At 36.4% G+C, this 17,466-nt stretch overlaps 1 protein-coding gene across 1 annotated transcript in view; it reads left to right on the top strand.

Annotated features, from left to right (window-relative positions):
• Positions 1-17,027, top strand: part of LOC149259364 (30-kDa cleavage and polyadenylation specificity factor 30-like) — a 60,579-nt gene extending 43,552 nt beyond the window's left edge. The window contains exons 5-6 of the mRNA XM_089453979.1: positions 16,773-16,841; positions 16,932-17,027. Of these exons, the coding sequence (XP_089310105.1) occupies positions 16,773-16,841; positions 16,932-17,027 (165 nt within the window). The remainder of the gene's footprint in view (positions 1-16,772; positions 16,842-16,931) is intronic.
• The last annotated feature ends 439 nt before the right edge of the window (positions 17,028-17,466 follow it).

Here is a 17,466-nt window from a genome sequence, read left to right as displayed (position 1 = left end):
AGATGGAGGATCTGCTGGTGGATAAAGATCAATGGATCATGGTAGATCCAGGTACTAAACCAACAACATTGTCTGATGAAGAATGGAAAAAGTTGGATCGGAAGGCAAAAATCACAATATGATTGTGTGTCTCAGATTCAGTATTGCTGAATGTATCAAGGGAAGCTACGGCAAAGGATTTGTGGGACAAGTTAGGGACTTTGTACCAATATAAGTCTCTGGTGAATAAACTATTCCTACGGAAAAACTGTATAACCTGAGGCTGAAAGATGGAGACTTGGTGACAGAGCGTCTAAATGCATTTAATACTGTGGTAAGCCAGTTATTATCGTGTTGATATTAAAATTTTAGATGATGATAAGTGCATCGGTTTGTTGTGTTCTCTACCAAATTCGTGGGATAGTCTAGTTGTTGCAATAGGTAGCAACGAAATTGCCTTGCAGTTTGATGAAATAGTCTCATCCTTGCTGACGGAGGAGATGAGACGGAAGAATATGGAGCCAGAATGGTGATGCCTTGTTTGTACGAGGACGATCCCAAAACAAAAACAAAAGTAAGTCTTCGAGTGGGAGATTTAAATCTAAAGGGAGATCTAAATCTCCAGGAAAACTTGTAAAGGTGTGCTAGAAATGCGGAAAGGAAGGGCACTACAAAAGGGACTATAAATCTAAAGCTCCTGAGAGAGGAAAGGGATCTGATGGTTCTCCTTATGAAAAGGTTAAAACCACCTCAGATGAAGGTGGCGATGTGTAGTTGGCTTCTTCTTCAAGAACACGTGTAAATCATGAGGCATGGTTGATTAACTCAGGTGCATCCTTTCATTTCACTCCCCATAGAGAGTGGTTATGCGAGTATGAGAAATATGATGGTGGTGATGTATTCTCAGGGGATGACAGGAAGGCTAGAATCATTGGTTGCAGAAAAGTCAAGTTGAAGTTGCAAGGTGGAAGGATTAGAACACTTCGGGGTGTTCTGCATATTCCTGCATTAGCCAGAAATCTAATTTTTGTAAGCAAGCTCAATGATGCACGTGTAAAAATAATGTTAAAGAAAGATACCTGCAAGATGGTTCAGGGAGCACTAGTATTGATGGGGGAGTTCGTATTGGAACTCTATACAAGCTGCAAGGTAGCACTGTTATTTATGGGTGCAACAGTTCTGTGGTTCCTAAAAGTGGAGCATAAAATCTAGTGGTCTCTGGAGAAAAGACCATGCTATGGCATCAAAGGCTAGGACATATTGGAGAGAAGGGCCTTCGAATACCTCATGGTAAAGGTATGGTAGAAGGTATGTCTAATAAATATTTGCATTTTGATTTCTTTGAAAATTGTGTATACAGGAAGCAGAATCGGGCGATTTCCCCTTTGGTGATAAGAGGGCAAAACAAATATTAGAGCTTGTGCACAGTGATGTGTTTGGACCTATGTCAGTCCCATCACTGGGTAAGTTCATGTACTATGTATCATTTATAGATGACTACTCAAGGAATACATGGATATATTTCCTCAAGAAGAAATATGAAGTCTTTGACAAGTTTAAAGAATTTAAGGCTCTGGTGGAAAACCAGATAGAAGAGAAGATAAAGGTGATGAGGACAAATAATGGTGGAGAGTTTTATAAGAAGGATTTTGAAGAGTTCTGTAAGAATTGTGGTATAGCACGGAAGAAGATTAATCCATACACACCTGTGCAAAATGGATTTGCAGAAAGAATGAACAAGAAGTCGATGGAAAGGGCGAGAAGCCTGCTTAGTGGTGCCAGGTTAGGACAGGAAGTCTGGGCAGAGGCGGTGGAGACTGCATGTTACCTGGTCAATAGATCACCTTCATCAGCGTTGGAGGATAAGACTCCACAAGAGGTATGGACTAGTAATAAACCTTCTCTTCTACATCAGAGGGTATTTGGATGTGATGCATATGTACATGTTCCAAAGGAGAAAAGAACAAAGTTTGATAGTAAATATGAAAAGTGCATCTTTATTGGGTATAAGGATGGTTTAAAAGGTTATAAGCTTTGGAACCCAGTAATAAGGAAGGATTTGTACAACCTATATGTGGTGTTTAGAGAGCTGAAATATGTTATTAAAAATGAAGTCCTACCAAAGGAACCTAAGAATATAGAGTTTGAGCTAAAGAGGAAGAATTAGGCTCTACAACAGAAGAGGAATCAGAAGATGAAGAGCCACAAAATCTGGTTATAAGAAATTCAGTTCGAGAAAGAAGGTAGCTAGAAAGGTATAGTCCATTTGCTTTTTGTTCAAATTTTTCCTAATATATTACTGATGATTATCCCAAAACTGTGACGGAAGCAGTAGATTCAGAGGATGGAAAACTCTGGAAAGAGGCCATGGTTGATGAAATGGCATATTTACACAAAAATGTGGCTTGGGATCTAGTAGAGTTGTCAGCTGGAAGGAAACCCATTGGCAGCAAATGGGTGTTCAAGAAGAAGATGAATGCAAAAGGAAAGATGGAGAAATACAAATCTCGGTTGGTAGTAAAAGGTTATTCCCAAGTGCCGAGAATTGATTTTGGTGATATTTTTTCTCCTGTTGCCAAGGTAGCTTCTATTAGATTACCTTTTTTTTTGTTGCTTCTTTTGATTTTGAGGTAGAATAGATGGATATGAAGAAAAAATTTCTTCATGGGGATTTAGAAGAAGAAATCTACATGAAGCAACCTGAAGGCTTTGGGGTGAAGGGTAATAAAGAACTAGTATGCAAGTTAAAAAGTCTTTGTATGGGTTAAAATAGTCACCAAGAATGTGGTATTAGAAATTTGATACATTTATACAGGGACTTGGCTTCACCAAAAGCAAAGTAGATCACTGTGTAAATTTTAAATTAATTGGTGACCATGTTATTTATCTGGTCTTGTATGTGGATGATATGTTGCTAGTTGGAAATGGCAAAGAAATTATCGAGGATTTGAAGACCAAATTTTCCTCCAAATTCGACATGAAAGATCTTTGTTCTGTAAACTATATTTTGGGCATGGAAATTAAACGAGATCGGGCAAAGAGGAATCTCTGGTTAAACCAGAGGAAGTATGTAGAGACAATACTGTAGAGGTTTAATATGAAGGATAGTAAACCGGTGAAGGTTCCTATTTCTGTAGGTGTAAAGTTATCTACTAAATAGTGTCCCAGGACACAAGAAGAGGAAGAGAACATGTCCCTTGTTCCATATGCAAGTGCAGTCGGTAGCTTGATGTATGCGATGGTCTGTACTAGACTAGACATTGCACATGCAGTGGGAGTATTGAGCAGGTTTATGTCAAAACCAGGAAAGGAGCATTGGACAGTAATGAAGTAGGTTTTCAGGTATTTGCGTGGCACTAGTGATTATGGTTTGTGCTACCAAGGAAGACTAGGATTGGACAAATTTTTGGACATCCATGGCTTTGTTGATGCAGACTGGGCTGGAGATCTAGATCAGAGAAGATCTACAAGTGGATATGTGTTTAACCTATTTGGAGGTGCAGTCAGTTGGATGAGTAAGAGACAATCTGTAGTGGCACTTTCAACTATATAGGTAGAATACATGGCAGCCACTCATGCAAGCAAGGAAGCAGTTTGGTTGCAGAGATTGTGTTTAAGTATGGGGTTAGTACAACGAGCTATAAGGATAGATTGTCACAACGAAAATGAATTTTTCTTGGCAAAGAACCTTGATTATCATTCAAAGACAAAGCACATTGATGTTCAGTATCATTTTGTGAGGGATATAGTAGAAGACAAAAAGGTGTTGCTGGTAAAGGTGGACACTTTGAAGAATACTGTAGATGCATTGACAAAGCCTATGAGCACTGAGAAGTTCTCTTGGTGTAGAGAAACAATGGGCATTGCAGGGTTGGATCAATGGCTAAGCTCTCCTCTGTCCCCCTATGGAAATAAAAGAACACGTGGGAGAATGTTGGGTTGTGTTATATTAGGTAGGGGAACCTACCTATGGTTTTGTGCATGGATTTCGCACATGGTTTTGGGCGCGATGGTTTTCGCTCCATGGTATTTTGTAGATCTAGTCAAGGGAACTACGGTTATGTTCTAATTTATGGTTAATGGATTGGGGTTTGTGGATTCTTCGGCATGTATATATATGTATTGTAACATTGAAAGCAATATAATGAAAAATAAATCTGGTAGTCCCAGTTTTGGGATCCAAGGGAAAATCTCTGTGTATATTTGTTTTATGTGTTATTCTCTCACCATTGTTTATTTTCTAATTTTAGAATTTGTATATAGGTAATTTTTGTATGGGGTTAAAACCTACAAATCCAACACTTATGAGAAAAATCGTCAAAAAATATAACATAATACATGTGCTTGGTTGTGGGTTCTATCGAGAATGGTCCACACAAATCTGAGTGAACTCGATCGAGGATCGCTTGTTCTTGACTGTCTATTTAATGAAAGGAAGCATTGGTGTACTTTACCAATGTACACCCTTTGCATCTGTCAATCTGCTCTAGTGCACCCTTGGGAAGACTGGTACAAGTTTGTTGCATGATTTTCGAAGCACCATGGTGCAAGTGACCCAACCTCCTGTGCCACAACTCACCAATGTATCGGCTCTGCACCTTCTCCGCTTTCATGCTCAAGGCAGCACAATCTTCTACCTCCAACTTGTAGAGATTCTTCACTCGAACCCCTATCTGCTTCACCTATCATGTGGCTATGTGACGAAGGGATTCCTTTCCCTTACTAAATATCATATTATAGATTCTATCTTCCAACTTGGAAATATATACCAAGTTCTTTTTCAAAATAGGAACATACATAACATCTCGTAAAGTGAGGGGAGAACCCGACCCCATTTCAAAGGTAACTGTACCGAAGCCGATAGCACTATACCTCCCATCATCACCCATCTCGATATGCATCTAGAGATACTTCTCCTCCAGGTTACTTAATAGCTCTTTGTTACCAGTCATGTGGAAAGAAGCTCCACTTTCTAGGTACCATACAATACTCATCATCAATGACACCATACAAGCGATGAGGGTAAAGTCCAGTTCAAATTTTGAGGCAAGAGCCTCACTCACTGCTCCTCCCGAGGGCTTCTTACCAGCCTTCTTGAGCGAACACTTTGTGGAAAAATGTCCCATCTCGTGAGAGTGAAAGCACTTGACTTTAGACATGTCCTTATTCTCGCCTCCCTGACAAGAATATGATTTGGAATGGGATTACTTCCCCTTCCCTTTCTTTGCCTTACCCACTAAGGCACAATTATCCTCATCATCAGCCTTTGATGAGGATCTGTCTCTGGTGTTCTATTGAATCTCTTGTTGTACCAAATTAGACCACAACCGCTCCCAATCTGGTAGCTTCTACCTCCCATTAACTGAGTCCTGGTAAGTGTACCAGCTCTTGGGAAGTCCTAAAAGTGCTAGGCTCACCATATCGTTTTCGACAACAATAATCTCGACACTTCCAAGCTCATCCTAGCAATGGGTGAACTTGGCCAAGTACTTCGAAATTGAGTCGCCCTTCTCCATATTGATCGTTCTGAGTTTTTCCTTTAGTTCCAACTTCCTATGGTCACTACTATTTTGAAGCAGGTTCATCAATGCCTTCCACATTGCATATGGAGTTTCCTTATTGTCAAGACTTGAGACAATGTGATATCGAACTCCTTCCAGGATAATCCTTCTCGCTTTTGCCATACACTTTCTCCATTCAGCCAGATCTTTAGCATCAGATGTTGGAGGCTTACGAATGTCATGATCTATGAATTCCTTGAGGCCATTTTCCTCTAGCACTGCCTCCATCCTGTCCTTCCAAGCTATGTAATTCGAGCTGCCCTTCACAACATACTCAAGTCTTAGGTCGTAGAATGACATATTGTTGATTCTGAAGTAGTAACTTGCAAATTCGATTTCCCCTGCACAACAAACTCGAATTCTCCTCTTCTATACTGTCTTCAACTCCGATACCATGTAGATTTTCAATGTAGATTCAACAACTTATGTCATATTTTAAAACACAAGACAAGAATCTACTCTACTCTTCAGCAGAAACCAAAATTGATCGATGAAAATAATAAGAAGAAAATGAAGAACATCAATAACACATAACACAATATTTCTCTGGGGAAAGAAACTGCTAAAAACGTCGACTATCTATATTGAATTAACTAGAATATCTGAGAAGAAAATATAATTCTTGTTCAACCCGAACAATTTCTGCACTAGTACAATCTATCTCTGTGCCTCACAAACATTAGGGGAATTTTGAGGTCTAAAATGGGCCTCCTAAGAAAAATGTATAACTAATATAAACGTTTTAGAACCAATATGATTCAAGATGATGATGTCAACCATGGGGGATGATTCACCATTTTTGGAGTAAAGAAGTAAAGATATTAAAAAATAATAAAATAACTTAATAACTTTTTAAACTCGTATTTTCAACTTATCTCCTTAAGATTTTGCTCAAAGTTTGAGCAGGAGTACTTGTTGGATGAAAAATTTAATTTCTCATCCAAGGAGTACCCATATTGCATACTTTTGATGGACCCTGCTACACGAAAAATGAGAAATACATGCAAAAATGTGATTGTAATCATGTTTTTCATGTATTTCTCATTTTTCATGTAGTAGGGTCCAATAAAAGTATGCAACACGTGTATACCTTGGATGAGGAATCAAATTTTGCATCCAATGAGTGTTTTCACTCTAAATTTGAGTAAACCCATAAGGAGATGAGTTGAGAATAGAAGTTGAAAAACTAGTTTTTACTTTTTTCCCTCTAAAATTTGAAGATGTAATCTAATTTTATTATTTCCACTATTATTTTATAATTTCCTTAGAAGGCCCATTTTAGACTTCCAATTTCTCCTAATTCCAGCTCAAGCCAACACTTAGCCAATTTTGTTGCCTACCAAGCTCCTACTACCTTGTGCAACTCATAAGAGAATTATCACATATTTAATTGGGAAATCCACTCTCCTTAACTGCACAATCCATCCATAAGCCCTCAACTGATTGCATGCACCATCTGTATAACTTGGAAAATTATACAACCGATAGTACATTGTGCCTGAACTCTAATCTCAACTGGATCTTCCTCTAAAATGACATGCATGAGTTATTTATGAGTGAATCTTTAGTTAACTAGTGTGGTATTGTCCCCACTACTAGACCTTCCACTAGTTCCTCCAACAGTTAGAGCTATTTTAACTGACTATATCTCAGTTAGACTGAGTTGTCTAATTACAACTCAAAAGAACTCAACCTGGCCCCCTACAATTTAGGGGTCACTCTACATGACTCTATATATACCCCCAACTCGAATTTCCTAAGTTAATTAAGTCAATTTAACTTAATTAACTATTACAAGTTGCTATAAGAATAGAATTTCGATTTAATTCACAATTTAATTCAAGGACAAATTAAATTGGAATTTCTTGTTGCTATTTGTAACACTCAACTACTCACCAAAACAATCATACAAACATCTTCAACAATCCTTTATTACTGATAAACAACAACTATACTAGAAATCACTAATCATTGATCAAATCACCAATTATACCAGCAACATCACCATAAAATCCTCTTCATAAAACACCATTCAAACCATATCACCAAATTCACCTCTTCTAATATCAAATTTGATCTTTGATCCACCTTTGATGCATATTCTCATTATGCATCATGTTGCACCAACAACTTCCCTCTCTAAAAACCAAAATGGTTGGGCTCTTGGACACACCCCAAACGTTTCAAACTCGATTATCCTTATAAAGGAAATTGGACTGATATTTTTGGAATTAAGAATCTTGTTATCTTGCACTTTGATCTTTGAATGAATGTCTTATTTTTTTCCTTTGTCTTATTCAATTGAGTCATATGCATCTAATATTCAAGTAATCAAACTCTCCTTAAATATTTCTGCTTGATAAACTAAACTTAACTACTCAAATTTACTTTCTGGAATTCCTACAAGTTGCAGAGGTCTTCTAATTCTGTTGAATCTCCAAGTTTGGCTTAGCTACCAAATATTCCACTTCATTGTTTTTTTTCTATTCTAAGTTGCCAACTCATTCGTTCCTTATTTAGCTCTAACTTTTAGTCCTCATCCACTATATATGTCCGCGAGCCCATGGCTTACATTCTTTTAATAAAAATCAAGACTATACATCCATAGCTCACAATTTCTTTATATTAGCCCCAAAGGACTTTATAGTTTTTGACTTGCTCATGCAAAGGCCCTAAGCCTTTTTCAATGTGAATGTGGTATTTTCCCTTGTAACTATCCCGAAGGCCCTCGGTTCATTACACATAAAACACAACAAAACCACGACCTGGGTATGATCTCTGTCACCTGAAGGAACATCACTTGTTAGCCACCTTTCCTATTCCCTAGGCTCATCATCCTGGCTATTTCTTTTTTTAACCCTTTGTTTTTCCTCTTGGGTAGAGTCTTCCATGATTTTTTCTTTTTAGGATTTTTCTTCCACGTAAGTGCCTTCTGGCATCCTATCGGGAGTTACTTCCGAGTTATGTAATTTTTTCTTCTAGGAAAGTCCTCCTATACCTTTGCGACTACCCCTGACTTCCTGGATTTTCATCCCCGACTCCCCGGCTTTGTGTTGCACACTTTTCTTCCAGGGAAGTACCTTCTGGTCTACAACTGCCCCAACTTCTTGGCTCCAAGCTCCCCGACTCTATGTTGCACACTTTTCTTCCAGTTCCAGACTTCTGACTCTCAACTTACTGACTTCCTAGCTTCTTGTTTCCCTAACTCCCTGAATCTCGCCTTCTCGGCTTTATCACCCGTGCACACTTCTCAGTTTCTTCCAGGAAAGTATCCGCTAGGGTTGTATGTTAACTGGCTCCATCGACCACCAATGGAAATGCTCTCCACTGCTTTATTGTCAAGCCACGTCCACCTAATCATTATATTTGGTTGCTTCGCTAAAGAATTTTCCATGTTTGGAAACGTGCCAAACTTACTTGCTCCAAGGGGTCCTTCTCTAGTTTAACTCTGCAATCTTTGATGTTGGGGATCCCTCATTTGACTAGCCATAACTTTCAGTCCAAGAGTACAATTCTGATTTTCCATATACCACTGAAAATATCTTTCAGATCTCTATCCATTTGAGTGGGTATCAACTGCATTTGAGATGATCTATTGTACAAGAGATGGCTCCAAAGTTTATGCACCTTAACAGATTAGCTACACAACTATTATTCACCATTCTTCTTGTAAACATCTGAGTTTTGCAACACCTTGGCCATATGTGTGTTGATCTTCCTTCTTCATGCAGTCTTCTTTGCTTTTTCCAATGTAGTACCTTTGATCTGTATACACCATCATTGACACCTCTTATCATCTTTGTTGCCTTTGCCATCAATGTTTTTCTTTGTCCATAAATGACAACATTATCAATGCTTTTCCTTTGCCATCAACGACAACATCATCAATGATTTTCCTTTCCCATCAATGACAACATATTTACAACAAAAACAACTACTATTCTTACTTACATGGTGTTTAACACTCCATGTAAGTAAGGGCAATTTCAACTGCCCTTTTCATACATATGAAAAGATGACAAAACTAATAGGAGTGACAATAACAACAATAAAATGAAATAATTTGAAATTGATCACAATGAAGACTATTTATAATTGACTACATTCTTCAATTCAACATTATTGCATTGTCACCGTGCATTCAAAAATTTTACTTCATTATTTTTCATCATTAAATTTCTTATCTATCATCTCAACAAACCAAGGTAATTGGACACAATTTAAAATTAAAATGAACAATTTAATCTTTAATGTATTTAATATATTTAAAATGATCAGAATAATTAAATGTTCAACAAATTTTGTGTCATCGTGCGTGCTTGAAACCAACCTAGATCCATTTAACCCCAAATTTATCAAACACTGAGAGGGATCAAATCTCTCAAAGTGAAAATCTTTCCTCATATTTACACTCAAAAAAGTGAATTGCACCTTAAAATATTTGATACATCTAAACAATAGATAAATAAAATAAATCTAAATTAATTTTATAAAAATAAAATTTTAAAATTATATATATATATATATATATATATATATATAAATTAAATTAGAAAAAATCCGTGTTTTTAAATTGTTTACCATATACAACCAAGTTTTTAGAAAACTAAAATAGTGTTGGGAAGAATCAAAGCAATCTTAAAAATATAATATAATCTTGTACTCTATTTTAATAAATTTATAAAACTACTAAATATTTAAATTTAAAATATAAGTTTACATATATATTGTTTTGAAATTACCCTTCCCATGATATAATTGAGGTTCTTGTATGTTATATGCTTTTGGGTCAAAGCACCAAAAGAATATATATTGTTTTGAAATTACCCTTGCCATGATATAATTGAGGTTCTTGGTATGTTATATGCTTTGGGTCAAAACACCATAAGAACATAATAAAGAGAATATTTTTATAATATTTATATATTTTTTATAATATTTTCACCAATAATGCGTAACAAATAAATGTAATATGTATTTTGTTACTTAGTATTTGAATTTTTTTTATAATAAAAGTTATTAGAATTATTGAAAAAAAAAACACTATTATTATTTCAAAAATGGTTTATATAGATAATTATTTTTAATATATTTTTTTAGTTATATTGTTATGTTGAGTAGTAAAATTAATATTAAATAAACTGAAAACCAAATCAACTTTATGTTGATTCATGTATAAAACTATTATTATAGAAGTAGTTTTTCTTGCTTTAAGAATTATAAAGTTAGATTAACCCTAAGGTTTCACCACTCACTCCAATTTTAAAGCATAATAATATTATAAAATTGAACATCTTAACTGAAATGCTACACAGCAATCTTAAACACAAAAAATAAGATTATTAAAAATATAATTATGATATCAAAAAATAAGATTATTAAAAATATAATTATGAAATTTAGTGAGAGTAGGAACTCTTCTACCTAAGGAAAAGGGGTAAACCAAGATTTGAGAAAGGAAAGCAACATTATTTTATTTTGAGAAACCACACTTGTCACTTAGAAAACTCAAAAGATTCAAAAACTCAAAAGATTCATGAAATTATGTTTAAGTGCACACACAACATGAAATCCAAATAAAGTCCTTACCATAAAAAAATTGGAAAAATTATTTATGATGATTCAAAATTAACCTCTTATTACATAAATCACATCAAAATTTATTTATTTTGGAATTTAAGGCTACCTTTGTTAAGTAATTCACTTACCCCATACAAACATATACTACAAAATCCTTATAGACAATTTATTTCATGATTTACATTATAATTAAAAAAAAAAAAAAAATATTTACATTTTGATAAACTTCCCTCTTAATAAATTAAACAATATTATATTAGCATGCTTTTTGACATATATTTAATAATTATTATTCTTAATTGCCTAACCTAAACCTAACATGACTTTTGAATGTCATTGGAATTGGAATTGTCATTTTAAGTCCATTACGAATAAACTTGGAAAATTACAACTTTAACAACCAACTTTAGTGTCATAAACCATGGAACATAATTTAATGATGTCAAATGAACGAGAAGCTGAAGATTTATGAGTTTAATTAATGAATTCGTTGGCGTAAATGTAGCGTATAAAAGAATCACCCAGGTCGAGGCTATTGGTTCGAAGGGAGTTGCATTCATACAGTGATTCATGTACGTACAATACATTAAACAGTCGGGCACAGTTTTTCCATTGCATTAAATAAAACAATCTTGCCAGGATGTGAAAAGTACACTCGTACTGTTATTTTTTTGAATTTTTTATTTGAATATTTTATTTTGAAAGAGAATTGTGTATTGATTTAGTTCGTTTGACCAGTACTATATTGTTAGATGAGAATTATTGTATTTTTAGAGATTTCTAGAAGAGCACTGTGCACTGATTTAGTTAGTCTAATATTTTTGATCTCCATTTGTTATCTCCATTTGTTATTGGGGATCAACAACTTGTAGTTCATGATAATGGATGGAGTAATCATTCTAAACGTTCTGGAAATCTCTAACAATATTAACAATTGTGAAAACCTGCGATTTCCAATCACATATAAGTATTGTATTGTATTTTTTTTTAATTTAACTTATAAGTACTGTATTGTATTGTATTTATTTTTTATTTTATTTTTATATTACAATTTTTATAACTGAGGTGTGAAGACCAAACCTCCCCACTTAACCATTGAGACACAAACCTCCCCACTTTGTTAGAGTATTAATCGCAATGCTTGTTCACAACGCCAACAAACCCTGTTCTTATGACGACAAACTCACTATTAGTCGGCATGGTAATCAATAGTCGGTAAGAGTCGGTGGAGATCATTGTTGATTCTCCGGCGCATGGATGTATAAATACTAGCGATGGCTAATGCAATAATGAAGCTCACTCGGTGAGTCTTCATAGTTCTAACATGGTATCAGAGCAATGTTCAAGTAAGCTCGGTGGAGTGAACTCTTGAGGGCTCCGTGTTTTGTTGAATAGTTGGCATGTGAGTCAACATAGAGCCTTTAACGCGCCCACGATGCATCCCAACCTGGTTTCCATGCTCAAGAACATCATATCCCAACAGAAAATGGAGGATGACCTACACTTTTTGCAGACGCCTCATCACGGTTCAAGGACATAGGCCTCACTTCCGATGATGGGTTTCTGAATTATCAGTCTGAAGCAGGGTTCCAGCGAGCCGTGCAGCAGTAGTACAATAGTGAAAACCCCTGCAAGAAGAAGCAAGGACAATAGAAATCCAGGCGAAGTCCCAAGGTGGGCGGGGACGAGGAGGATTGAGAGGATTGACATATCGCGATTGTGGCAGTCAATATGATCCAAAACAAGTGGCCCTTTAAGTGCGCCTACAATGGTTGTGACAAGACTTTCAAGAATCCGCAGACACTAAAAATGCATCACAAGAGTCACTACACAGACGATGTTGGAGAAGAGTCATAGATCTGTCCGTTGTAAGGTGTGAGGAGTCGTGAGGGCTTTGTGGTGTGGCTATGTGTAAGCCTGAAGCCGAAGTGGAAGAGCGTTCTAGAGAACTCACAATGTGTGTATAAGCTATTGATTTGAGTGCTCTCAGGTTGGAAATTCATGATGCTTGGTTGTAGAGATGTTATGCTCCGTCGCATGGCTAGGTGTTCACTGTTATGCATGCTGAAGGAATATAAACCATGAGTAAGAGGAGGGACGATCCGTGTGTGATCAGTTTTGTGATTGAAAGAGGCCAACGAAGATCAATTATGTGATTGAAAGAGGCCGCAGCAACCCACAAGGTCAAGCTTATTTGTGGGCAGTTCTCCGTGTGTGGAGAAGTTGTTGCGGAGTTGAAGCGTGAGAACGTTGTGCTCAGCGTGAAGGAGTGTTTGTCAACATGGATATCTGATCTACCTAGTTATGCTTTTGGAGGAGAACCTGTAGTGTGTTTTGGATGATTGGTGCAACGTGAAAAGTTTAAAGGCCGATTGAAGGTGTTGTTCAATCCACAAATAGTGCTTCTGAGTTATGATAGAGTGTGAGCACTGAGGTGTGTTGAGCCCTAAGCGTTGTTTGAAGAGGGCATTATGCATTGGAGTTGTGTGATGTTTGTGTCGTTGCAACTCTAGAGGGTTGAGATTTGTGAGGGTTATGAAGCTGGAAGCAGAGTAAGTCTGTCAAGCGGTTGAATCTCTGTGTTTAATTGCAGTCAAGGTGGAGGCCCATTACATGGAGAGAACCTTTGGTTCTTAAGTCAAAAATGTGTAGTGTTGAGGTTGTAATGAAAGCGTTGGAGCCATGAGGAGCCGTCTGGAGAAGCGGCCAGCGTGTGCTGCTAAACAGTTATTTGTAAATTGACATTGCTCTAAACTTGATGTTTTCAACTTTGCTCCAAATTCGTTGTTCGTGAACCTGTAGCGTTGTGATATTGTAGATGTGAGCTCCGTGGAGGCTTTAGAGACGTGTTAAGCTGAAGCAAAAGTTGTTGTATGAGCATGAGAGTCTAGAACAACTTTGAAATTTGTTTTGAAGCCCATTTATTAGAAATGCGTGTGGGCTATTTTGTATGGCTAAGGAGACCGTGGCTTGCATTAAATCCACAATCAGACCTTGTGCACCAGACAATTGTCTTCTCAATCATGGAAATTTTTTTCCAAAGGAGTAATTCACTATGTTTGGTGGGTGTTGAGGTTTGTTGAGGAGTCGCTGCCCACATGGAGGTCTGCCATAGGTTGTGATGTTCAGTTGTAGTGTGTGATCTAGTGCATAATCTTGTGTTTGGTGTGGCGTTGTATGAGGAGGATGCCGAGATCTGGTGCCGAATCTTTGCTCACAGAAGAGAGCATCCTCTGTTTTTGTGAACCTGTGGCGTTGTAGGTCAGTAAAGTTGTTTTGTTCAGTGTTCTCGCAGCTCCAGTGGTGAGCTGTTGTGAGGCCACTAAGTGTGATCCAAGTGTTTGTCTTGAGATGCCAAGTGTGGTAGAGTATCGAGCATGTGAGCTACGTGAATCGAGGAGCCCGAAGAACAATGTAGATCGCAAAGAGTTTCTAGTGGAGTGTTGGCAGATAGAAGTGTCTACAACTGAGTGTCAGATGAAGAGGTTTGCATTGACCATGACCGCTGTGTGGCGTAGAGAATTTCCAGTGGAGTGTTGGCAGATAGGAGTATCTGCAACCAAGTGTCCGATGAAGAGGGTTGTGCCAACCATGATGCCTATGTGGTGTAGATTGTGGGGAGTTTCGAGTGGAGTGTTGGCAGATAGGAGTGTCTGCAACCGAGTGTCCATTAAAGAGGGTTGTGCCGACCGTGACGCTTGTGTGGTGTAGATCACAAAGAGTTTCTAGTGGAGTGTTGGCAGATAGGAGCATCTGCAACCAAGTGCCCGCTGAAGAGGGTTGTGCCGACTGTGATGTCTATGTGGCGTAGATCGCAGAGAGGTTCTAGTGGAGTGTTAGTAGATAGGAGTGTCTGCAACCGAGCATCCACTAAAGAAGGTTGTGCTGTGTGAAACCAACAACAAAAAATGAAAGCCCTATTATTTGTAAGCATTTGTTGAGACTGAGACCAACAGTCACCTTAAAGTTTAGGTTGTCATTATTAAGGGGAAGTGTTAGAGTATTAATCTTGATCCCTGTTCATGACATCGACGTGCCCTGTTCTTATGGCGGCGAGATCATTGTTAGTCGGCAGGGTAATCAATAGTCGATAAGGTTCGGTGGAAATAACTGTTGATTCTTCGGTTCATGGATGTATAAATAATAGCGATGCCTAATACAGTAATCAAGCTCACTTTGTGAGTCTGGAAATCTCTAACAATATCAACGACTGTGAAAGCCTTCGATCTCCAATCACTTATAAGTACTATATTGTATTTATTTATTTTAATTTATTTTTTATATTACACATTTTATAACTGAGTTGGGAAGACCAAACCTCCCCACTTAATCATTGACCCGCAAACCTCCCCACTTAACCATTGAACCACATCCTCAAGACTTATTATGAATGATCTTTATTAATGAGATAAAAATTCTATTAGAATTTGTCCCTTTTGCAACAAAGCTAGCTGTTGTCCTCAACCTTCACGTCACAAGAAATGCTCATGGATTCCAATTTGATGTATGATTTCTGAATCATATCTTCCCAAATATAATGAATGATCATCATCACCCTCTGTACATTAACTATTACTCGCATGCTAAAGATCCTGATCATTTCTTCCTTCTGAACCCAAAACCTATCCCTATTGTCCACTCTTAGGTAATGCCATATCGGATGATGCTAAATGTGTTGTAGAAACTCTCTTTTTCCTTGTGCTGGTTTTTATGTAGGTGAAAACACTGACGCAAAGAGACCTAGTTTACCAATCTGAATCTGTATTTTTAGTTAGATTTCACTGAACCTTACATGGCCAGGACATGTGTGTAAGAAATCAGAAATAAATAAATAAAAAGTTATTGCCAAGTAAAGATGGCTAATAAAGACATATGAAGAATGTGATTTTTTAGCTTTAAAAAAGAAAAAGAAAAATTATAATTTTTCTTTCCATGAAAAGATGTGGTGAGCACTTTGCTAGATAAGTGACCTTAAGAGTCCATTCTGTCAGTTAGAAAGTTGACATCATGAGTCTAATCTATTAGATAGATGGTAAGTGGTGAGCACTTTGCTAGATAAGTGACCTTAAGAGTCTAGTCCGTCAGTTAGAAAGTTGACATCATGAGTCTAATCTATTAGATAGATGGTAATATTAATTTCAGTTTAATAAATAGAACAAAATTCAAATTTGTAAGAACTTGTTGATTAAGAAGACTCTTTTTGGTAAAAATCATATAGAAAAAAATTTGCTCTACCAAAAAGGCTATTCTTAATGTAATATGGATCAAAACACCCTGTTGATTCTCTTACGGCCCAGTGATGGTAAGAACTTGTTGATTTTTATTGAATAACTTTTCTTCTTTCTGCTTAGCAAGTGGAATGGTGGACCCTTTATTTAGGACATTTTTTCCTATCCGGTAAGTTTAATTTTTTTTTGGGTTAGCCAATGAAATGTTAGATTTTTTTATTTAGGGCATTTTTACGTTGATTATATCAAGGAATGTTAAATTTTTTATTTAGGGTATTTTTATGTTGATTATATTCTGGAATATTTAGAGATTTAATGATTAATGAAGTTCAAATAATTAACCTTTGTTAAGCATTATATTCCAAAATATTCAAAAAAATCTACCTTTAATAATTGGTACGTACTAATCTTAATTTGTGTGCAGCAATGTGCGTTACCCTTTCGAAAGACCCGGCATTTGATCAATCCCTACAATAGCAACTTACCTGTACAGGTGTTTATATCTTCTCACTATTTGTCAATCACACTGGGCAACTCTAGTAGTATTCAAGGATTACTTACTAAACGTGTTTTCTCTGTACAGATTAGCCGAGATTGCCAGGAATTAGAGCCTTCAGTGGGACAGCAGTTGGTTTCGCTGCTCTTTCTGGAGAAAGATGTAAATTTTGTGGTAGGGTAGTGGTATGGTTTATTGTGATCAAGGAGGAATCTAGAATCCATGCAAATGATATTCAAGTAAATTCGTTTTACCAAACGCCATCCATGGTATTGCGCTGATGAAGCAGTTTTGGGCTCACGCAAACATCTTTATTACAGTGAAGAAGAGAAGGTTTATAAGATACTCGGTTATATGGTTTTGGTATGTGCAGCCTACAGTGTTATGTCAAAATAATATACAAGACTTATGATTTAGAATGAATTCTGCAATTAATTTATATTTAATTTTACCTTTAATTCTTAAGTGAATTAATGTTTGTTATTAAAAAGTATAAATAATATAAAAAAATTAATAATATTTAATAAAGTTTTATATATATATATATATATATGTGTGTGTTTGTTATTAAAAAATATAAATAATATATAAAAAATTAATAAAGTTATATATATATATAATT

The sequence above is a fragment of the Pinus tabuliformis genome, chromosome 6 (genome assembly GCF_031772625.1).
Source record: "Pinus tabuliformis cultivar Carrire ecotype Pingquan chromosome 6, CPIR1, whole genome shotgun sequence".
NCBI lineage: Eukaryota > Viridiplantae > Streptophyta > Pinopsida > Pinales > Pinaceae > Pinus > Pinus tabuliformis.
The sequence above is the reverse complement of the archived record's forward strand: the minus strand, read 5'-3'. Positions and strand labels throughout refer to the sequence as shown.